Below are 25,004 nucleotides of genomic sequence, written 5' to 3'. Positions count from 1 at the left end.
TCACATTTTCCATCAGGTTTATGGTTATCATATCTGGTGTGGCAGTGGACATGAGGAGTGACAAAAACATTACATTTTCATTGTGATGAGACTGGGAGAAGGAAAGAAAAGAAACAGGCAATGATTCTATTATTAAATACAGTTGACCCTTGATCAACACGTATTTGGACTGCGTGGGTCCACTTCTAGGCAGCTGTTTTCTCTTTTCAATAAATACAGTACAATACTATAAATGTATTTTCTCTTCCTTGTGATTTTCTTAACATTGTCTTTTTTCTAACTAACTTTATTGTTAAGGCTATAGTATGTAACCCATATAATGTACAAAATATGTGTTAATTGGGGCACCTGGGTGGCTCAGTCATTAAGCGTCTGCCTTAGGCTCAGGTCACGATCCCGGAGTCCTGGGATCGAGCCCCACATCAGGCTCCCTGCTCAGCGGAGTCTGCTTCTCCCTCTCCCTCTCCCACTCCCCCTGCTTGTGTTCCCTCTGTCACTGTGTCTCTCTCTGTCAAATAAATAAATAAAATCTTAAAAAAAAAAAAAAGGCATCTGTGCTGAGCAAGGCGAGGCCCCTAGGGGCAAGCTGCCTACCTTTAAAACAAAAACAAAAACAAACAAACAAAAAAACAAAATATGCGTTAATTGTTTATATTATTGGTAAGACTTCCAGGCAATAGTAGGCTATTAGTAGTTCAGTTTGGGGGGATTCAAAATTATACGCGGATTTTTGACTGGGCCGGAGGTGAGTGTCCCTAACCCTTGCGTTGCTCAAGGGTCAACTGTACACTAAAAATTGTAGCTTAAAGAATTTTTACCTATATGAAGTTGGGTAAAGCTCAGTACACTAAAGCGGGGAAGTTTCTAAACATTGGGGAAACCTTGAAAAGACTTACCTTATTATGAAAGAAGGTAAATAGGAGATCTGGGGAAATAGCAGATTTCCCTCAAAAAGTAAAGCAAAATATAGCAAATATTAATTTAAAATGTATTTTGGGATAAATTTTCTCTTTTCATCTGTGTAATTCTTTGGTTTCCAAGTTTATGTTAGGAATGTATCTAAAAAGCCAGAGGTGAAAGGGGTCATAGTTCTTCAGAAAAATGCATGGAATTCTGGTACCCTATTAGAATGTGGCAATAGGAAAAACGCGATCGCTAGTGTGTATCATGGTATGATTTAAGGACAACCTGAAAGATTATGGCTCTGGGGTGGGGTTCGATTCTCGAATTCATGTGTTAATTCACCCAGGCATCAATTCCTTGGTTTGCTCCTTCATTCGTAAACATTTATACCCACTATGTGCCCAGCACTGTGCTGAGTGCATAACCGTGCAACAGAGATCCCCAAATCTAGTAGCAGGCGTGTATTTATAAGTAATTCAGTGCAGAGTGCGGTGTGCTGTATCAGAGAAACAAACATCTTAGGGGCCCAAAAGAGTGTTTAAGTAACTGCTTGAGGAAATTGGGTGGTAACATTTACACTGGATCTTGAGGGAGGAATAGGAGTCTCAGAAAAGGCAGGGCAGACAAGTTAGGGCACATGAGCTTTCAAATGTAAAGATTAGAGTATCCTGCCTGAGTCAGAGAGAGGGTGTTAGATCGTGCACGTGTGCGCTTGCGTGCACACACACACAGACACACACACAGAGGATTATAGTTTATTAGAGTATTAGTTTACATTTGTCACTTTTGTTCTTATCAAGGAGACTAGAAGTAAGGCTTGGATAGTTACTTTTAGAGTCAATCTAATTTATCTGAATGTTATCAAGATACTTTATTTTTTTTTAATTTTATTTATTTGTCAGGAGAGAGAGCACACAAGCAGGGGGAGGGGGCAGAGGGAGAAGCAGGTTCCCCACTGAGCAGGGAGCCCTTGTGGGGCTCGATCCCAGGACCCTGGGATCATGACCTGAGCCGAAGCAGATGCTTAACCGACTGAGCCACCCAGGTGTCCCTGTTACCAAGATACTTTAAAGCATCAAGAGTAATTGACTGTAATAAATATCTCTTTTAAAAAGAATGCCATGAAAAAAATTAATCTCCTTTAAGAAGCTTGCATTTAATGAAAGATATTTCACCTTTTCATTAAAAAGGGTAGCACAATCATTAAAATTGTAATGATACAGGAAAGTAGAGCATAGAATCTGTAAAAGTGATACAAAAGGATGATGTGCAGATTTTGGGTTTGTATCCCTTTTATAGCACTTACTTTTTTCTGTCCAGAATTTTAATTCCTGTTGGTCTTTTCCACTAGATTAAATTTCTAGGAGTCAGATTCTCTGTCTTCATAATCTTTCTGTTTTTTAAAGGCCCAGCAGTACACGTTCGGTGCAGTTGGCATATGGTCAGTGTTTGCTGAACCAGCTATTCAGCCTGTCACGACCCACATAGATGCAGAGCCTCACTGAATTTGGGCACCGTGGTCGATAGCACTACCTAGTATGTGGTTGTCCTCTTACAGGGTCCTCTTCTTCCTTATTTAAAGACCCAGACTTTGTAGATGGCAGAGTGACTCATGCCTAGTTCTTGCAGCCCGCAGACCAGTGCTTTGGAACCTGACCATCATCCTGATGGCGATGCTTATAAAACATGTATTTCCTAGTAGATTTGGTTGTTATGTTTCCAGAGACACAATTGGGCCCTGGTTTATATGAATCCATGTAATAACTAGGTGTGATGGATTTTTGACTGTTTTCCTATGCACATAAACTTAAAAAAAATACATTGGTCAGGGCAGTTGTCTCTACTGGGTTAGAGGTATGTGAGTCAAAGAGTTTCCCTTGCAAGGTGTCTCCATGGTGTGGGATAGAGGGGAGAGAGACCCTGTAGATCTACCTGTCCCAGAGTGAAGGAATATATCAATCTCTCTCTTTTCTTAAAAAGATTTTATTTATTTATTTGAGAGAGAGAGAGCGAGTGAGAGCACAAGCAAGGGGAACGGCAGTGGGAGAGGAAGAAGCAGACTCCCCGCTGAGCAAGGAGCCCGATGTGGGGCTCGATCCCAGGACCGTGAGATCATGATCTGAGCAGAAGGTAGATGCTTAACCAACTGAGTCACCCAGGTGCCCCTGTAAATCTCTTTAAGAGGAAAAAATAAAATCTCTCAGATCCTTAGAAACCCATACTCATTTAAATGATCATAGCTATGTCATTTGAATATGAACCAACACAAACATTTTATTTTATTTTATTTTATTTTATTATGTTTTGTTAGTCACCATACAGTACATCATTAGTTTTTGATGTAGTGTTCCATGATTCATTCCAACACGAACTTCTTATACTTCTTTAGCAACTCCAATTCGAAACATATTAATGTTAAAATTTGCACTAACCTCTAAGACCAATAAAATCCAGATTGGCGTGATTGAGTTAGTGTGATGGAAGATGGTATGCGACTGAGGCTAAGATGCTGCTTCACTGTCCGTGTGGCTCTAAAGCTTTTTTTGAGCTGAGCCCACCTGTTCCTTTGAGCACCTTGGGAAGACAGTTGTCCCCCTAACCCTCAAGTCTTCCTATTCTAATTCCTGGGAGACCAGATGATGTGCTAGGTATGTCTTTTTCTTTTCCTATTAGCCCTGATGGTGAAAGTAGCACTAGTTAGCACTGCTTAGCACAGATACGTTCTTGGGTGCCAGTATACAGTTACAGGTGGTCATCTGGGGGGGTCCAGAATAGCCTTAAAACAATCCCTTTACTTTTTCATGAAATGAAAAGACCAAGCAAAGACAAAGGACCTAATTTGGAGGGCTGCAAGTGCTCTCCAAATTAGGTCCTTTGTCTTCCGGGGGTCTGCAGATGCCAGTTTTGAAAATATCCCATCACAGTAGGTGTGAAGTCCAGCAAGGAGGCTTAGTGGTATGCTGGAGAGGCAGCTTGAGCCTGGCAGTGTATCGGAGACCTTGTCTCCATCGGGCATCCTGCATTGGCAATCGTGAGCAACTTTTGAGCGAGCAGAATAAACTAGTGTGTTTGTGGAACAGGATATTGTACCAAAGGGCAAGGTACCACTAGACTTAGCAATCTGTCACTGTGGTCTGTCAGTTCAGATTACCTTGACGGTAGATGTTTAGGGATGTCCTGTAGATAGTCTCCAAAGAATGTAATTCGTAGAAAGGAAATGAAAAGGATCATTTGTTTAGTGATCTACCTGATAGCAGTATGCTATGGAAATAGGTGGTTTTAAACAGATGTTTTGGGAAATAGAGTATTACCTTATACTGCATATGGACATTGCCAATTTTCAAAGGATTGAGTAATAATTCTTTGATGATAAAGAGGGCAGCACCTCAGAAGAGCATCTTCTATATTATTTGATGGAGTTCATACACTGTCCTTGTTTTAGACATGGGGAGAATGAGGGTTTAGTGGCCGAGTGGCTTACTCAGGGTCACATAGATAGTGACAAATTACGATTTGAATGTAGCTGGATGAATAAACTTTGTCCAAAACATATGCATAAGAGTTGCCATCCATTTTTGTGAATACAAAATAATTTTACCAGAATTAACCATGTATTAGAATAGGATTTAGTATTTCCTTTACAGATATGATTTTGGAACAGTTTTTTTTCTTTCTAGTAGCCTAGTTTTTATTTTGTGGTTGGTTTGTTTCCTTAGCATCTGTACCGATGGACATTAGTTCATGGAAAATCATCTTTTAACAAATGTATCTATTTGTTTATTTAATTTTAGTTAAGTATATGTTGTTTAGTGGATTAGCTTTACTGATTTACTGAGACATGTTTAAAACATCCCACATTAGTAATGACCAAAGTCAGAGAACACAGGTCTGGAGACAAAGGCCTTGGAAAGGATTTGGTTTTAATCATTAATAGCTCAGGAGATTGCTCTCATCTCATCTGGAGGAGGATGGTCCTGGGTACCAGGCAACATGCTCAGCAGTGGTCTTTGTTCAGGCTCAGGAGTCTGGGAGTAGAATCTTCCTCATGACAGGTGCAGGCTTCACACAAGATCCCTTCTGTTTCCTGCCCTTGGTTTTACTCATATTCCCTGCTCCACACTCCTGCCTTTTCGGAAGCTCCACGGCCTCAGTGTCTGCCTGAGAAGTCTGACGAGGAAGGCTTGAGGGCGTGGCCGTTTCTTGGGGCAGAGTCTCCACTGGCACATAGTTCTTCTGTGTCCCTACTAGAATTCCATTTCATAAAGGGTAGCTCCATGGAGGCAGGGACTTGCTTACTTTTGTTTCCTATGGAACTGCCAGTACTTAAAACAGTGTCTTGCATGCAGTTGGCACTTATTACATGTTGCAAGTATGAATATATTGTCAGTGGGATCCCAAATCACTTTGGTTGTTTGTTTGTTTCTTTCTTTCTAAGAAGACCCTGTGGATCCTGGCTCCTAAACACCTAATTTATGAAGATTAGAAGGGTTGACATGCAGACCAGAGTGGTTCCTGACCATTTTGTGTATAAGGCTTCCTTTTTGATAAAAAATGTTAGGGAGTCCCACAGGATAGTAATTGTGCTTGTGCCTTTTTTTTTTTTTTTTAAATTTATTTATTTATTTGTCAGAGAGAGAGAGAGCACAAGCGAGGGAGCGGCAGGCAGAAGGAGAGGGAGAAGCAGGCTCCCCGCTGAGCAGGGATCCCGATGCGGGGCTCGATCCCCGGACCCTGCGATCATGACCTGAGCCGAAGGCAGATGCTTAGCCAACTGAGCCACCCAGACATCCCCCCACTTTTTAAAAAGATTTATTTATTTGGGGGGGCACGTGAGATGGTGGGTGGTAGGGGCAGAGGGAGAGGGAGAGAGAGAGAATCTCAAGTAGACTCCCCACTGAGCACAGAGCCCGAGGAGGGGCTCGATCTCACAATGCTGAGATCAAGACCTGAGCCTAAATCAGGAGTCAGAGGGCTTAACCAACTGGGCCACCCAGGGGCCCCTGTGCTTGTGTCTTTTGATTGAAAAAGAAAACATTACAACAAAACCTACTGTGAATTCATTAACATCGTAAAATGAATTTGTTACAGAGCAGTTCATATATACATTTGAAAAAAGCAGCATATCTGTGCAGTGGATATTTCACTTACATAGTTGACTGGCAATGCTGACTAATGGCTTTCTTGTCCTGAGCCTCCCTGCACGCATGAAATCTGGTTAATTTGTAAATTGGGGAGCGTGAGGACCACCAAGAGAAAACAACACTGGGGGCTACAGAGGCACAAGCTGACTGCCTCCAAGCACCCCCTGCTTCTTCTAGTCCTCACTTACCTGCTACTTGCCCTCGCCCCATCCTCCATCTCACCTTTCCAGCATCACCTCTCAGTTCAGAATGGATTGTTGGTCACACACAACCTGAACTCCTCCTCACCGGAGCCTGTTTCACAGACTGGTTCCGAATTGCAGAGCCTTCTGCTTCTCTTTTAAGTGTTTCAGTCTCCCCCAGTTCCTTGAATTAGTGATGCCGGACAGGCTGATCAGAGTTGGGTCAGTCTCACTCATTCACACTTTCCCTCCCACATTTGCTCACTCACTCAGGCACATACTCACACCCTCACTCGCTCACACCCTCACTTGCTCACACACTCACACCCTCACTCATTCGCACCCTCACTCGCTTACACACTCATGCACACCCTTACACCCTCACCGGCTCACACCTTCACTCATTCACACACTTGTCCACACACTCACACCCTCACTTACACCCTCATTTGCTCACACACTTGCTCACACCTTCATTTGCTCACACCTTCACTCACACCCTCACTTACACACTCATACCCTCACACACTCATTCACTCACACTCTCAGTCCCTCACACCTTCACTGGCTCACACCTTCACTCACACACTCACTTGCTCATACCTTCACTTATTCACATCCTCACTCGTTCACACACTCATTCACTTGCTCACACCTGCACTCACATCCTCACTTGCTTATGAGCTCACACACTCACTCACACCCTCACTCTGTCACACCTTCACTGGCTCACACCTTCACTCACACACTCACACACACCCTCACTCAGACCCACTTGCTCACACACTCACTTGCTCACACCTTTGTTCGCTCAAATGTTCACTCGCTTACACCCTCGCTCACACACTTGCTCACATCCTCATTCACATACTCACACCCTCACTTGTTCACACCCTCACTTGCTCATCACTGACTCCCTCTTCCATTTACTCACACATACCCTCACTCACTCACACCCTCACTTGCTCACACCCTCACCTACACCCTCAGTCTTTCCTGCTGGCTTTCATGAAGCCAACAAACATCAGTGACACCACCTACTACTATTACATGCTGGTACTGGAAGTACACCTGCTCCTCATTATTTGCAGATTGTATATTTGCAAATTCGTCTACTTACTAAATTTGCTTGTGATCCTAAAGTCATTACTGGTGGCACTTCCATGGTCATCTGCAGACATTCAAGGAGAAGCAGAAGGGAATGGCCTGATGGGCACGTTTCCAGCAGAGGTCCTGCCAGGCGATGCTCTGCCTTCTTGCTTCAGCTCACACTATAAAAAAGTGTCCTTTTGGGGATCTATTTAGTGCCACATTTTTCCTTTTTTGTGCTTTTTTTGGTGATTTTAGTGTTTCAAATGCCCCCGAAGCATAGTACTGAAGTGCTATCTGGTGTTTCTAAATGCGAGATGGCTGTGATGAGTCTTACGGAGCACACCAGCTAAGTGAGAGAGTCTTGTGTGAGTGTGAGCCACAGTGCTGTTGCTGGTGTGTTGTCGGTGAGTTCGTTGTTAATGAATCTACAACACTAACTTAAATAGAAACCCGCACAAATCAAGGTTACGTATTGATTGACCAAGGTGTTATGACTGACTTGCGTGGCACCTAATGCCGTGTTTCTCTCGGGAACAGCGCGTCAGTATTCATGACTTCAGTGCTCACAGAGGCTTTAGAGAACAGAACTACCGTGGATAATGAGATCAACTGAACATACAAATGCAAATGGTACTTCCTCTTCTGGGTGAGCTTAGAACTGATCCAAGAACTTGCAACTTTGTGGGGGGTGGCAGATACACAAACCAAGAATTATAATTTGGCATGATACTTGTTATGATAGCCTTATGTACAAAAAGGGCTCGGAGAACTTAGAGAGCTTAATTCCAGGGTGGGAGAGAACTTCCGGATTGTTCCCAGAGGAGATGGAGAAAACCAGGCGGGTGTCCTGAGGAGAGGAAGGCTTGTGAGAAGGCGGCTTTGCCGCTGGGCTCAGAAACATGGTGGCTGTGCTTGTACCCTAATTCTGTTATCTTTACTTCCGCCCCCCGCCATGTCCTGTCTCCGCTTCTGTTTCTCCCAGCTGCTGCTGGAGCCTCTTTCCTGTCACTATCATCAGCCATGGTGTGGGAGGTGCCCTGGAGCCCCACAAAGAAAGCTGCCGCCCCACCCCCCAGAGCGGGGGGCGGGGGGCGCTACCCTGAGGGCAGCTCCAGTGGTGGCGGGCCGCCTCATCCCGCCTGCCTCCCCCATGCCAGGGACTGACTTGTGCTCGTGCACAGACATCGTTTCTCAGTCTGTGGACCTGGTACACCTCAGCGGCATCCTCACGGGTGGCTGAGGAAATCGTCTGCATTCCTGACACCCCCGCTGCCGAGGGCTCCCCCTCAGGATTGAGAGGTTCTGGTGTTAGGTGGGAGAGACATATACAGAGCTGTCCTCCTTTGTCCTCTTTATAAATGCTTAAAATCCCGACATAAGTTGATCCCCTCTTTTCTTATTCTTTTTTTCGCGTGTATTGTAATTCACTGAAATCTCCGTCATGATTTGCTTTTCCTTTGTAATGAAGTGCTCAAAGCTCAGTGCGGTATTCCAGAACAGACTTGCCAAGGTCACACCAAAGACATCCCTTTCCCTGTGGTGCATGATGTGATTGCTTTGCATGGAATGATTTTTGCCCATTTAGCTGCCATGTTGCTTTGTATGTTCTCACGTAATTGCTGTCCACCCTCGGCTCTAGATTTCATCCCTCCATCCATTTTCCACATGAATTGCTGTGTTTCAGATAGTTTTCTCTCGGCTGTGTTGACTTGGCCTGTATTCTTTTTCTTTCTCCATCTTTCAAGTTCATTTTCAGTTTGCAGGGTTTTGATGGAATATCGAAGCCTGTTACTTGCATTTGGAACATTCGGATGGTTCGAAGCTGGAGGTAAAGCAGGGAGTAGCGGCAACACAAGGCTTAGCATCCCAGCCCTGTTGCTCACTCGCTGTGCGACCTTGGGCAGTCTACTCAAACTTGCTGAGCTATAACTGTGAGACAGGGCTAATGACAGCCACATCACAGCACTGCTGTGAGGATTAGAGAAGACGAAGCCCATAGAACAGCCAGCACACTGCGTGGCTCCCAGCGGCTGTTAGTGCAGGCTCGTTCCCTTAGCATTCTTCCCGGATGAGTGTGGTCGTGGTGGACGCTGCCCTGGTACAGCCTCGTATACGCCTTACTGGATGCGACGTGCACAGAGAGTGTGTTTCTTGCCAGTTTGAATTCCGGAATGAAGATGTATCACACAGTCTATGAAAATAAATATAAATTTCCTTCGTTCCTGCATCCCTTGAATCATACTTTAAAATGTTAACCATAAAGCCTTGCTTATCAAGATTAATTTTAGATACTTTATTATTATATGTAGCTTGTTATTATTTTATCCACATAGTTAAAGAAGTTTCTTTCTTTGGGATTTAATTTACTTTAGTATTACTGTAATTCTTTTTTTCTAATGTTCACACATTAGTGGATTCACCAGGCTGTCACAGCACCTGAAATGCCTACCTTCAGAATTGGTTTTTCAGGATTAAAGTACTGTTTTAAAAAAGGGTCTATGTCAGCATATGACTTTGGTTTTGGAGCAATAGAATTATTAGTTGGTGGTATTAGCCCTGATTACTGTTGGATCCGTGGGTTGTTCCACTCTAGCAGAGAGAGGGGCCCTGAGAGAGTGAGACAGTCACCTGCGTGTTACAGAGGGGAAGGGGCAGCTGCACCGGTCGCTTTCTAAGAGAGCAGGGCCATTTATATATCACAAGTTCAGGGGTGGGAGGAATAGCTCGGTTCCAGAGAAATCTGGGCTGGCACGCGTACAGCTGAGGCTAGCAGCTGGGGGCCCAAGAAGTGGGGGGTGCCAGAGACAGGCTTTATCTACTTTGCGATTTTATGCAGGGTTTCTCTGTGGGTGTCGGGGGTGGGGATGGGGGTGTAGGGGCCCATGAGCATTGGCTGGGGGTATTCGAGAAGTTCAAGAGTTCTGGTATTATTTATCTTCGATGTTGCATTTTGTCTGCCTTATGCCCACATCCAGCTTTCCCGTTGGGTTTGAGTGCTCTACGACATTGCGGACTTTTTATTTTCTTGCAAGACTTGGTTTTTCTCCCAAGTAAGTTCTCTGAGGGAGAGCTTATGATGTAGGGTTTGTGGGTCAGGCATGTTTCTGGTGGCCAACATGGCGAAGAGGATGGTGGCGGGCCCTAAAATGCAAGGTCATAGTGGGCAAGACACCTTCCAGGATGGGATCATCCTGACGGTCTCCCAGGGAGAAGAAAGAAGGGGCTCCTTGTGCCAAAGTGATGTCTTCTTCCTTGTCCTCCTTTCTTCCTCAAAACAGCAACCTCATTCCCTTGGCTGCTTCTGGAAGCATTAATTCAGTCTGCATTTCTGATCAGCTGCCCCCACCGTCTCTGCAGTGGGCAATTGATGCAGCACATTTTATTTGGTTTCTTTCCTTATTTTCCTCCACTGCAGTTTCTTTTTCCATTTCCTGTTCAACATGTCCTTCCAGAGTTCCTGTGGATAGCTCTGCTTTCTCCATTTTGATGTGCCAAGAGTGAATCCCTAGAATCTTAGACCCAAGGAGACCTTAGAAATGTCTTAGTCCAGTTCCCTCATTTTACAGATAAGGAAATTGAGGCCCAGGATTATTAATCAACCTACCCGCCGCTCCCAGACCCTGTGTGTGTGTGTGTGTAAGTTTGGCATTCCTTTATGTAAGGAAATTCCATGAATCTTTTAGTTCTTCAAAAATAGTCTTTGGGCTTCCACTGTCATTGTATTGGTTCATTTTTTGGTTTCTCTTAATTTTATTTCTACAAACCAAGTTCTTAATTTAACCCATTTTGTCTATCATAGAAAACCTTTGGCACATTTTTCTTTTCCAATTCCACTCCCTACGGTATATTTGATGGTTATCATGGAAACAAAGTAGTTGGACTCAATTGTCTTTGTCTTTTTGGATCCCGTATTTCCTTAATTTCCCCTCCCAGCTGTTCAGCTGGACGGGTTTCCGCCATGGTGTGTCAGTCAGATTCTTCCAGGGTGTTCCCTCTGCTCTGGGCTCTTCCCTCTCGCGCTACGCACTGTGAGGTTTCTTCAGCATTTGCAGGTCTTTGATGTGTATTTTCAGTGGTCGCTGGACGACCTGCTACTCTTACCAGATCATCATCGAGGGTAAGAAATGTTACATGTGATTTCTTTTTACTCTGGTGTTCTAAGATCCTAAAAGAAGTTTCATGATTTTTTCCTGTAAGGTTCTCAGTGGAAGCATTAAACGTGCATTGTCTGCATAGGGGGCACAAGCAACAATATTTCTTAAAGTGAACACGGGACTTGTCAAATTTGAATCCTCGTGCACCTGGAGCAAGGTTTTCTTTCCCCTGTGGGACTACGTCTCTGGAAATGGAGTACAAGTTGACGAGCTAATAAGATTTGCTAAACGAATATCCATGTCTATAGTGGCTTCTAAGAAGGCCCCTGAATTGTCTAGCCTGTCTGGGGCAGGTTCTGTCCTTGGCGGCATTGTTGGTGCCACAAGGCTGGTGAGCGCACAGCCTAGAAAGTGTCCATGTGCGCCTGGATTCAGACTGGGCCCTGGCCTTTGAATCCCCAAATGCCCAAGTAAGCCGCTCCTGGAGAAAGGGTGGTTTGTGTTTGTTTTGTTTAGTGTTTGGTGGGGGAGGAGTGGAGAGAATGTTGGAATTCTTTATTTTCTCTATATTTTGATGAGACCAAATGAAAAACTGCCTGCCTCCTTGCTTCATTTTGTTTACGTTGACCAGACACAACTGATCCAATTGTTCCCACAATTCTAAGATCATGGAAAGAAAGCAGGCCCCTCTGGAATAGTGGGGATTTGAAAGACAGGGCTTATGGGGAGCCATATTGAGGGCATAATGGGGTTGGCTCTGAATTGGAGTCTAATAAAATAAGAAATAGTGCCCTCTTGCCTATTCTCCTCTGTGTTTGTTGCTTTCTGTCCATTTGGGGACTTCTCCCAGGAGAGAAGAGTTGAAAGACCTGGCTTCTTATTAATGGTCCTTTAGTCATTATATTTAATCACCCCGATCCTTGCAACAACTCCCATTAAGACTTTACTGCTAGATTATTAATGAGAAAGAGTACATCTGTACGAGTAATTGTGGTTGAGGGAGGTTTAAATACCATGACTGTAATAAACGGGAGATATGAGAACGAGTGATTACATCAAATCATTAACTTGCAAAATGTTTGGGAACTCTGCTATCAAGTTAATTTCTGTATAGTCGCTGACCTCGGATTTATGGGTTGGCCTGGTTTGCGCAACTAGTTTAAGTGACCCACTGAGTTGAATAAATGCAACCATTTTGGATAGTGTGGTTAAAGCTACACCATATATGTTTATAAACATATTTATAAATATATTTATATATACAAAGGGATATATATACAAAGGGATATACAAAGGGAAATCATGTTTTAAAATGGCAGCATGCCATAAGCCTATATGTTTTCCGTGAGAACTGTTGAGCCTCAAATTTTGAAAAATTCTGATTTCAGTTTTTAAGTGAGTATAGATATGAATTGGGCATAATAATGCCCATGTGGATTACACATTTTCCAATTGTCTAATATTTTAAGTGGTGTCTATATGAGTTTATGTCTTATAACATTCCTAAGCATTCCTTAGGGTGTGCTGTAATTTTCACATTATTATCTCATTCTTTGGTTTTAATAGGATTCGTAAAAGTTTTGAAGTTTTAATTTCAGTTTTTCCCACTGCTTAGAATTTGATGATATAAAATGAAAAGAGGTTTCCATAGTTGCTAACATTCACCAGATTTTGTTCCAAAGCATGGACTTTAGTAGACTTTTGAATTAAATCCACATTCTCCACCCAAGCCTAGTGATATAATCCAACAGTTCAAAGATAGGTATGCCATAAACAGCTATAGTTAAATAATCTAAAGAAAAAAAAATTAAAACATGGAAATACAATAAAACAAGAATTGATCACTTTATAGTGGAATACTCTATAAACTGTCTGCATTGGAAACATGTGGTGAGTTTTAAAACATCTGAGTTCTATAATTCTAAAGTGTATAGTTGATTGGAAGGCAGAAACTTTTTTTCCTCCACTGCATATATAGAAGAACACAGGCTAGTATGTTTTTGCTGTCCCAATTTGCACTCGTTTGCTCATTTTTAGTTTAGAAAAATCACTGCGGGGTACAAATACGTAAGTATAGTCACCTCGACTAAGTATTTGTCACTGAGTTCTAAAGAGTGATCATAAAGAGAGTAATTCTGTAAATCTTGCTATTTTATATGTCTGTCCAAAGCAGAAGTCACACGTTAATGTAATCCCCAATAAGAGGAAGAAATTATTTAAAAGAATATACATGGCATAAAAAAGTAACAGGGTCTTTAATTCTTAATGATCGTTTTAATTTTTAAGGTATGTCAGTTTATCTGAGTGGCATTATACTAATTGTCATAATTACAGGAGCTGAAATGTACCAGTGCTTTTGCAATGTAATGTCTGCACGATCTCATTTAACTTGTTAACCGAAGTCAGACAACCCTTCCGTGTAGGAGGCAATTGAACTCTTAACCATCACAAAAAGTGCTGGCTATAGATGATGCTGTTTAAAACGGAATAATTCACTTTATTTTCTGGGTTGCCTAAAAAGTTCTATTATGTGTATATAAAAAATGCTATAATAGCTTGCCAGGGGAAATAGAGCAGTGTTTTCTGAGCAGTGAAAAGGCTAGTTCAGTTTCTTAGCTTATAACTTTTTTAAAAAAAGGTTTTTTTTTTTTTTTGTAAAAAAAAAAAAAAACCCCTCAAAACATATACAATGAGAATCTTTTCATAAATACTGAAAACAAATGTGTTCCCTTGCTAGATTGTGCTGTCCCCACCACTGTAGACTTTTGTTCATAATCTCTACGGATTCCTCTTGCAAAGCGAATAGTGTTTTCTAAAAATTACATTTTGTTAAGGTAAAGAAGGAAGGAAGCACATAGGAGTCTTAGAGTAACAGTTGCTTCATGTAATTCCTGAGCATGGTGTGCGAGCCCTAGCCTTTCCTCTGCACAGCCCTCTCTAGTGCCTGGCCCTTTGGAAACAGCACCAGAAGCCTCCCTGGAGGAGGAGGTCTGGAGGAATCACAGTGTTTAGTGAAAAGCAAAAAAAACCCAGAAGGGACTGGTCTCCAGAGTGCGGCGCCTCCAGTAGGGCTCCTGGAAACTTCTTGCTCTGGTGGCTTCATTCCCCTAATAACGAGATCCTGTGGCAGAGACCAGGGGCAAGTCATTTCGCATCTGGGTCTCACTGTCCCATGTATTTAACAGGAGAAGTTGTATTAGCTGTTTTCCAAAGTTCCTCCCAGTTGTGAGAGGTTATGATGTTAACATAATGTCAACAACCACCATTGTTTATGGAGGGCTTCCTCTGTGCCAGGCATGTTCTTTGACTGCGTATTTGTAATAGCCCTGTCTGAAGATACTAACCTGCTTGAAAGTTGAAGTTACTGAGGCTTGTGGAGGTTAAGTACAGTCGTAAATGTCCCACCGCTAGAGAAGGGCGAAGCTGGGATGTGCATGGGCCTTCAACGCCCCAGCTGGGCTCTTCACCAGCGTGCAAACAAGCTACCTGTCTTCTGCTGAGGTGACGGGTCTGTGTTTCTAATCCAACAAAGGCCACTGTATGATAGGTACGATAGCTCTGTAAAGCAAGCAGGACTAGTACATAACTCACGGTTCCAAAAGAAGAAAGAAGTGTTCTGTTTTTTAAGTAAAATGTTTGTCAGGTGATATGATTTCCTGCTGAGAAAAAGCAAGCTTAAAATGAATTACTTTTTCATGTTTTTTGAGGAACTAAAGGTTCAGCATACAGTTCCATACGCTGGTCCATTTTATTAGGTAAGAAGAAAAAAACAAAAACATAATTTGTTTAGAAAATTTACTTAATCACAGCAAACCCAAACCAGGCATTTTTAGCCAGGAATAATCTTGTCTGTGAGGAGAATATTTATTTTACAGATGGAAGTAAAGACTAAAATTGCTGGTAATGTCTTTAACACACTATTTTTATTTCGTCAGTCTTAATAGAGATGAAAGAGAAATCACATGCAGCCTCATCCTCCAGTGCAGGGGAGGGGAGGGGTTGTGTTTTCTCAGAAGAATGCTCCTCTAGGTTTCCATTGGAGTGAGGTGAAGGGCTGCCTCTCCGATGCTCACCCCCTCCTCCCGAGGGCAGAGCTTCTCCTGGAACCCCAGTGGAGTAATCCCTCCGAGGGGGGAGCCGTGGAGGACTTCTCACTCCCGGCAATTCATTTTGTCCCGACGAACCCAGCATCAGCCTTCCAAAGCTTCCCCGTCGTTTCTGTCCTTGACAGTCAAATCTGTCCTTGACAGACACGTTGTTTTTTCTTTTTGCTTTGCCCTGTTTGATTTAAGAAGAACTTGTCCAGTGAGATAATATTGTGTCACAAGCCCTTTCGGGGCCTGGAAGAGCACCCATCAGGAGGTGCGGGCAGGCCCTGTGTGCTTTGGAGTGGGTGTTAAGCCTTCGGTTCATAAAAGAAATAGGGGAGCCGGCCTCACATTGGACTGTTGATTTTGTCAAATTCTCTCCCTTTCTCCCTTTGCTCTCCTGACTTACTCCATTGCAAGGATGTGATGGATCCTGCCCGGCTGCTCTCTATGAACTCAGTGTACTAAATTTTGTCTTGGGTGTGTGCATGTAAAGAGGGCGCCTGGGGGGCTCAGTCGGTTAAGCGTCTGCCGACCCTGGGTTCGAGCCCCGCGGCAGGCTCCCTGCTCTGCGGGGAGCCTGCTTCTCCCTCTCCCTCTGCTGCTCCCCCTGCTTGTGCTCTCATTGTTGCTCTCTCTCTTAAATAAATAAAATCTTAAAAAAAAAAAAGAAAGGACATCTGTATTTTGGTGATGTCTAGTTTGCTGTCCTCTGGGTCTGAATGTCAGAAATGGAAGAACATCAAATGCCCTTACCTGTTCTGCTGTTTTAAGTGTGTGCATGGACATGTGTTGTTTTTTTGGTTTGTTTTCTTATTTATGTAAGTTGCCAGATGAGCAAGAGCGAGGGGAATATTTTTAAAGGTAATTTTGTGTTCATTTTTTAAAAGTACCGTCGAGGAAGGTATTGATTTGAAAAGTTGTGGCCTACTGGTGAGAAGAGCAAAGAGGCTATTCAGTCCCGTTGCCTTGTTTCTCCAGGGGACAGCTTTTGTGACTTGGGTGTGCTCTTGGTTCAGGGATGTGAGGCGTATGTTGTTTCTGGTCATGACTTCTGTCCAGGAGACACATGGCTGCAGGAGCCCTGGGGCGTGCGGTTAAATGGGACCTAGAGTTTCGTAAAGCTCAGGTGGAGGGAGAGGTGCAATACATTTGTGAAAATGTGGAACCTTTTAACTTTGGGGATGTAGGAATAAGTACAGCTTTTCTGTTGGTAGCTGTGTGCCTGAGAATGTGGCTTTTTAAGTTGGGGGGCTCTTTCTGTCTAAATTCAAGGAAGTAGGAGGGCTACAGCAATTGTTTTTACTTCTTTGTCTTCAGGAAGACTCAGTCACATAGAAAGCATTCTATCTTGAAATGTGGACCATGGATTAACTGCATCAGAATTCCCCCAAGGGCCTGTTAAAAATGCGTATTTCCAGACTTTCTGGATCAGAATTTTAAAGGGTTGGAGATTGCAAATTTGCATTTTAAAGAGGCATCCCAGCTGATTCTTCTGTAATCCTAAAGTTTGAAAAGCACTCCTATGGAGTAATATGTCACCTCTCCTACTTCAGAGGGCAGAAGGTATCCGACCACAGTGCTAATGTTGAGAATGTTGGTCTATATTGCAAGTACTTTTTAAAGCATATATTAAAGATGAGGCAGTTATCTGAACTTTTCGCTTCAGCTAAGGCTCTCCCTCGCAGGATGGTCACCGTCCTAATTGCTGCAGTAAAAATGGGAACAACTCATAGCATTTGTCGTCCTTTGTCTGTCGGGCTTGTTCAAATAATGGGCATACGAAAAAATCTAACTAGAAAACGTTTGAAATCTTTTGAACTTCAGTCAGTATGGAAAACAATTAGAATGTAGTTAAATTTATACAGTCAGGCACTTTTTGCAAAATACGTCACAATGGTTAAAATGGGTTAAAATCAGTATTTTCTCACCAGAGTTATATTGTGTCGCGATTGGATATTGCTTTAAATACAGAAAGTAGCTATTTTGCAAAATACTGATTTGTTTGTTTGTTTGTTTTAACAGGAGAAACTAACCCAAGAGTGTGTATTCAGAGAACAGTTTGAAGAAAACTGGTATAACACGTACTCTTCGAATCTGTATAAACACGTGGACACTGGAAGGCGATACTATGTTGCATTAAATAAAGACGGGACGCCACGAGAAGGAACGAGGACTAAACGGCACCAGAAATTCACACATTTTTTACCTAGGCCAGTGGACCCCGACAAAGTACCTGAACTATATAAGGATATTCTAAGCCAAAGTTGACAAAGACAATTTCTTCACTTGAGCCCTTAAAAAAGTAACCACTATAAAGGTTTCACGCGGTGGGTTCTTATTGATTAGCTGAGTCATCACACCAGCTCCACAGTTGCCAAACTTTGCCGCATGTATAATGTACGATGGAGGCTTGGATGGGAACATGCTGATTTTGTTCTGCACTTAAACAGGCTTGTCCTCCTGGAGGACCGCCGCTGCCCACTTGCTTGATTTATTGTGAGAAGAGGAGAGGGAGACTGAGCGGGGGTGTGAGTGTGTGCGTGGATGAGGAGCAGGGGAGATGGAAGAGAGAAGCAGAAGCAGAGGACCGCGGCCTGATGCATGCTGGGATTTAGACGCGCTTTTACATTTTTGATCAGTTGTACTTCATCTTGTATCAGCACAGCTGCCATACTTCGACTCATCAGGATTTTGGCTGGTGGCCTGCGCAAGGGTACGCTGCATTTTCAAAGGCATGGAGGGTGCAGTCTTACTTAAGAGACTTTTTCAGTTAATGCTCACTGGTGCCATCCCGGTGAATTTAAAGCAAAGACCTCTTAGTAAAAATAAAATAAAAAAAAATAAATAAAAATAAAAAAAAGTTAAATTTATTTATAGAAATTCCAAAGGCAACATTTTATTTATTTTATATATTTATTTATTATATAGAGTTTATTTTTAATGAAATATGTACAGGCCAGATAGGCATTTTGGAAGCTTTAGGCTCTGTAAGCATTAAATGGCAAAGTCCGCTACGAACCTGTGGTAAATTCATGCAAGTAAATATAACGGTGCATGGATATGAGAAATTCTAATGACCCTAATGTACTAAAGGTGACAATCTCTTTTGTGCCCATATTATTGTAAACTTATGCACATCATTCATGACACTGAGTATTCACTCTTCAGACTGCTTGTTTCATAGCTTATCCCAGAGGATTAAAGAAAAACTGGGTCTCAAACTTTTATTCTGTGTCTGTAATATTTCCTCTCTCATAAGTGACTTATTCCATCACTGTAACTTCACGGTTGGAAAATATAAGGGTTGGTATATATCCTACGTGTTTAAACCTATTGCAGAATATACCAAAGCTGAACAATAACTATGCTTTTATTTTAGTTGATCTCCAGGACAACAGGACTAACATCAAACATTGTACTGATTTAGAATGCTCAAAAAGAAAAAAAAGAAAAAAAAAAGAGCTTACATAGCACAATTTTTTTTTTTTTAAATTTTTTTAAGGGACAAGAGTCAGATTAAACAGGACCATTCTTGGAGACTTTTTATTTGTGCACTATCAAATATGACATTATACAAGCTCCATAGAGGTCATTGTAACATCTTTTATAGGAAATTGCTTTTGGTGTGAACCATCGTAATACATAATAGCACCCTTCAAGTAAAACTTGCAAAATGAAACTAATAAATCTTCATCAATAATGACAATGAGGGGGAAAGTATTATACTTGTTGACTGTGTTTTGTTTTTAAAAATGGTCCTCACAAGCGCTCAATTTTTTTAGAGGGGAGGTTACTATATAGAATATCTTTTACAAGGCTTTTATAACATTTTATGCTGAAAAGCGTAAGAATACATATTTCTTTAGTAGCAATAATTTTGGAACTTGCCCTCGGGCAAGGAAGACTATTTCTTACTATATACTAAGGAGGAAAGAGCCAAATTCTTAAAGCAATATTTAAGAAAAAGGAATTTATAACAAATTCACATACCACATATAACACTTTCTAGCCAGTTATGTTGGGAAATTGAAAGTGACAGTTAAAAAATTGTGTTGGGATTTATGTAACTAATTTTAAAATTTAATATTCCAACTTTGTTTTGCTCTGATGCACATTCTTTATGAAAAATAAAAGTATGTCACTGTTGAGTTAAAGCTGTTTGGAAGTAGAAGCGCATGACTTATTGCCATGAGCACATGTGGCCCTTCTATAGTCCAAGTTCGAGGATGTAGCAGAGACCTCCTGCTGATGTGCATTAAGGAAAAACTAAGTCTAACGTTTGGAATTAAGAAATATTTGGGGGGAGGGGACAGAAGCGATGTAAAATAGTTGATTTATGATAAACTCAGAATGTCCTCTTCATTTATTTTCTTGGGTTTTTTTTTTTCTTTTACTTTCGAAACAGAAACTGCATTTAATTCCAAGATATAGTATTCTTATTTATTACTTAACCCTTTGCTGCTGCTAAAATGTGCACATATTCAGGCTTTAGTTTTTCCAAAAGGCATTTGATATTTTTGGCTGAAAACATTAAACATCTGACCACAGGGAAGAAGCAAGTTTCTAGGATGTCATGGGTACAATACTTAGCACTGAAGAAACTGGTTTTAGGAGGTAGCCAAAAGTAATCTTGAAGTAGCATGAGATGCTAGATAATCGGCCTAAACGAAAGCAACCAATTCGTGAAAAAGATTAAAATCTCCACGCATTCCTAGAAAATGCTACTTTAACGTCTACTTTTGGAGTTAATTTCGTTTTGGTACCTTTTTCTTTTCTTTTCTTTTTTTTAAAGAAAAACAAAATGTTATATGCTTTTGGCAATGGATACAATAAACTGTAATGGTCTGTAAATAAATAAATATTGACTTATGCAATTTATGTAAATAAGTGTTCTGGGAGAGTAGATGGCTCAGGGTTTTGGCGTGGGCATTGTCCTGTGGGGTTTTAGAGCAAGTGGGTTTGCATCCGGTTCTTGTCGTAAGAGACCGCAAGCCTGTTGGATGGCAGCTCCGAGCCACCGTGCAGTGGGTGGGTCCAGTTTTCACAAACAGACGCTCAGATAGCCAAACCACTGTCTTATTGGTGACAGCACTTGCACCTTGGTTAGAGACTTCACGGGCACGGACTGAACCACCCTCCCACCTGTCATGTGAATGTCCCCAGGCAGTGTGAAGGACAGGCCAGGTCAGTGTTGGGGAACCTGTCCCTGCCAGGTCCTGTGTTGTAGATAAATGAATGGCTTTAGTTGATGGTGTTTTCCTTCTATTTCATCTCATTAACACTACAACGTTGTGTTATTTACTTGATAATCTGTAATTGTATGTAAATACATACAGGATTATGTAATTTGTGTAAATACATAATTACAGACTTTTGAAAACTGGTATTTTTTACTCGATGTCCATTTTGGAGCTGCTTCAGATTATGTGCCTACATGAACCAATGGAATTTTGAAAACAAGCTCTCCTTGCTCTTACAGCTGTTGCGTGTGTGTTGAGGGGATGGGGGGTGTGGGGGCTGGAGGCAGAGGAACAAACATCCAGATGTTTTTTTCTTTTCTGTAAGCATTAGATGAAGAAATGAGTAATCTGGGATAAAGATTTATGAACTCGCAGCGAGCAAAACGCAGTGTGTGCACACATTTACGTGGATGGGTGAATGGACAAAGACATATTGTTTGAGGTCAAATTCTGTTGGCTGCATCATTTGACCTTGAAATGTGCTGAATTTAGATCCACTGTTTGTGGTCACTTGCACGAGAGAGCAATGAAGTCGCGGGGGTGGAGAAATACGCCAGATGGATTCAAAAGGTGTGCGAGCCCCCGGGCCCCCTCAGGTGTGTGTGTGTGTGTATACGTGTGTTATATATGCCACATAATGCCCTGTGGGTCCGTCCGTGGACATTTCACATTTTAGAATTGATATATTGTCGTTAAAAGTGGAACGGGGAGGAATTATGAGAATAAACAGTGCCTGCTTCCTTCAGCATATAGCCCCCAGTTCTGGGATTCAGCTCTGTGCTGTGGCCCTGGACACAACAGGTGTGGTCACCAGAGTGTGAACAGTGGCTGGGAGCGTGATTTCTACCTTTTACTTCCAGTGTGCTTTGGCGACTGCTTTCTCTTGGGTCTATAGGAGAATTTGGTCCCCGGTTTTAGTAAGATAAGATGGATATGCATCATTGTCTAAGTTTAAGGTGTACAGCGTAATGATTTTACTTGCATCCCCACGATCACTTTAGTTAACATCCATCATCCACAAGCATTTTTTGATGTAACATTTTCTTCGCCAGACAGGACCATGTGGAAATAAGAAATAACCTCGTGTTTCATTTTCTTTGGAGAGAAAGTGAAAATGAGTGTTCTTACTGTGAATGCTCCCTCTTGCTTCTATGCTGGCTTAGTCATCAGGTCGAGAGCCATTTGGCTCTAAGGTTGGATGATTATTGTGACGGCTACCAGGGAGGCAAACGAAACACCAAAGTGAGGTCTCTTTGTTATTTTGGTTAATGGTCAAAGAAAATTCTTAGAGTTGTTATTACCCACCAATTACATTCCATCTGATTTCTTGGAAAACATTTTTAAAACTTAATTTTAATTGAAAATAATTGTAGGCATACCAAATATCTCAATAGCCCTTGGCAGGCTGCACTTGTAACCGGCTCTTTTTTTTTCCTGTCCCTTCTGAAGATCCTTCTACTGATATATTCGATCTTGGTTATGATTCTCATTGTTATTAGTGGACTTAGCCAGGAACATTTGATACCGGGAACTAAAGAGTTAAAAAGCGTAATGAGGACATTCAAAGCTGAAAGATCGGTCCTGCCCTCCTCACCAAGGGGAAGGACAAGCATTGTGGACGGTGTTCATGGCCCAGCTTGGAGGCACTTATTTTTAAAAACAGTCATGCAGGCTTTTTCCTAACCATTTTGTGGGATGTTGCAAAACATTCTGTAAGCTCCACTTGGCTGTGGCCTCTGGCTTCTAGGATATGCATATGTACAGGCTAAATGACAGCTTTGTGAGACTTTTGTTTCCAACTAACGAAAAGAGGGCTTTTCCTAGTCTGTGCCAATATTAGAATTCTAACTCTTCTTTCAGAAGGAAGCCATACTCTGAACATCTCTTTATTCTGTGGTTGACCAAAGTCTCTTTCCCTCCCTCTCTCTTTTTCTTTTCCTTCCTCGCCCCCTCGCTGCTCCGTTCCTTCATTTTATTGTAGGGAGATGGCATCAGCAATAAATAGACCCAATTCCCGATGGCACACTCGGAATTTCAACAAACAGGCATCCTGGTATACTGCATGAACACGTGGTAAGGAGAGTACCAGGGGCCGTGGGACAGATTGTGCCCAGTACAGGCTTATGGCTGGTGATGTCTAAGGTGAAATGCAAAAGATGATAGGAGGTACAGAAAAGAGAGCTGTAGTCGCTCGCATTCTAACTGGGTCGAAAAAGTGCTTTGTACTTGGGGAATTTGGACTCATCTTATCTTTTTTTTTTTAAATCCCTTTTTTTTTTTTTTTTTTTTAAGATTTTATTTATTTGACAGAGAGAGACACAGCGAGAGAGGGAACACAAGCAGGGGGAGTGGGAGAGGGAGAAGCAGGCTTCCCGCTGAGCAGGGAGCCCGATGCGGGGCTCGATCCCAGGACCCTGGGATCATGACCTGAGCCGAAGGCAGACGCTTAACGACTGAGCCACCCAGGCGCCCCTGGACTCATCTTATCTTTTACTGATATTTCCTGGATGCCTGTGACTGACCGAGCCTGAGGATATAAAGAGTGCTGGCTGATTGGCCAACGTTGGTCTTGGAGGGTTTCCTACCCCTTGTGGAGGGGCATTGGTTCATGGAGATGACCAGAATCAGTTTTTGAATTGGATCAGCTCTGTTGCCCTGTACCTTCTGAGGCCATACTGAGAACGCTCTTTTGCTGGTTACTGTTGATTTCTATCCAGAGGACGGTGACTCTATTCATTTTTGTTAGTATTACTCACTTCAGTTTTCCCCCTCACATTTGCCTTACATCACAGGCAAAATCCACAATATAATAGTGATGAAAATATAGGATAATAAAAGAGGTACAATATAACATAATTTTTAAAAAAGATTTATTTGAAAAAAATAAAAAAGACTTATTTGAGAGAGAGAGAGAGAGAATGGGGTGGAGAGGGGCAGAGGGAGAGGGGTAGAGAGAGAGAATCTCAAGTAGACTCCCTGCTGAGTGTGGAGCCCCACCTGGGACTCGATTCCAGACCCTGATATCAGGACCTGAGCCAAAACCAAGAGTCCATCGCTTAACCGACTGTGCCACCCAGGCGCCCCTATAACATAATCTTTAAAATATACACTTCGCTCTTTCAATGTGTTGAACAACTGTTATATAACATGGAACAGTGTTGAGGATGTAATAGGGAAAGAACCCAGACATTCTGATCCTAAATACCAGGCTAGGTTCTATGTCAATGATTATACAAACATACAGTACTTGTTGAAGATACTACAGGACTGGAATGTCCACATTATAAGGTAATTAGGACAACATTGGCAATTTTCCGTGAACTTAATTTTCTTCAACTATGTCAGTTTACACTAATATATAAAAACTCAGAGGCAACCCCATTCAAATCCTACTGTTTTAAGCATTTTAAGAGAGTTCTTAGATTTGATGATACAGATTTTTTTTTTCAGTGGATGAGCTCCTTCTTGGGGCACCTGGGTGGCTCAGTCATTAAGCGTCTGCCTTCGGCTCAGGTCATGATCCCGGGGTCCTGGGATCGAGCCCCGCATCGGGCTCCCTGCTTGGCGGGAAGCCTGCTTCTCCCTCTCCCACTCCCCCTGCTTGTGTTCCCTCTCTCGCTGTGTCTCTCTCTGTCAAATAAATAAATAAAATCTTAAAAAAAAAAAAAAAAAAAAAAAAGATGAGCTCCTTCTTGACAGTAGATTGATTTCGTTTGGAAGAAAACCAAGACCAGAACGGACACTGTTTCATTTTTCCTTCTTTAGGAAAATCCAAAGGAAAAGGCAATGGAATTCTAAAAATTTATCAGTTTTAGATTTGTGAGGTCTTTTAAGGGTACCAGAGCTCAGTGAAGTTAAAAGAACTAAGGAGCTTTGGAAAATACTTTATTTCCCATAGAATTCATCTCACTAAAATATAAATGGCTATATAACCATAGCTTTAATAACAGAGAGATGAAATTATCCATCTTTCATTGTTTGTCTTCATCAGAACCACAAATCTGTGGTTACTCAGCTTCTGATTTCCTTGTTGCTTGCTTCGATTTCCTTTTCTCTTATAGGAGTACCTTGACTTCCCACTCTCTTGGCTCTCCTTTTCCCTATTCCACATTTAAAGAGTACACATGTTTAGGTGCATGGTACAGAGTAAGTAGAACTGATAGAATGTGATGGATGGTCTTTGGAATTTTCCCAGAAGAGGTTTATGATCCCAAATTTGGCTTAGGAAATGAGGGCTAATTGAATTAGAGCAGTCCTCAAA

The 25,004-nt window shown here is 42.1% G+C and overlaps 1 protein-coding gene across 1 annotated transcript in view; it reads left to right on the top strand.

Annotated features, from left to right (window-relative positions):
• The window catches only part of FGF9 (fibroblast growth factor 9), a 31,814-nt gene extending 13,490 nt beyond the window's left edge, over positions 1–18,324 (top strand). Inside the window, exon 3 of the mRNA XM_032403353.1 lies at positions 17,526–18,324. Coding sequence (XP_032259244.1) covers positions 17,526–17,771 — 246 coding nt within the window. The 3' untranslated portion in view covers positions 17,772–18,324. The remainder of the gene's footprint in view (positions 1–17,525) is intronic.
• Positions 18,325–25,004: the final 6,680 nt, after the last annotated feature.

Source organism: Phoca vitulina, unplaced genomic scaffold, assembly GCF_004348235.1.
Source record: "Phoca vitulina isolate PV1807 unplaced genomic scaffold, GSC_HSeal_1.0 scaffold5, whole genome shotgun sequence".
Lineage (NCBI taxonomy): Eukaryota > Metazoa > Chordata > Mammalia > Carnivora > Phocidae > Phoca > Phoca vitulina.
This window is presented reverse-complemented; position numbering and strand designations above follow the sequence as displayed.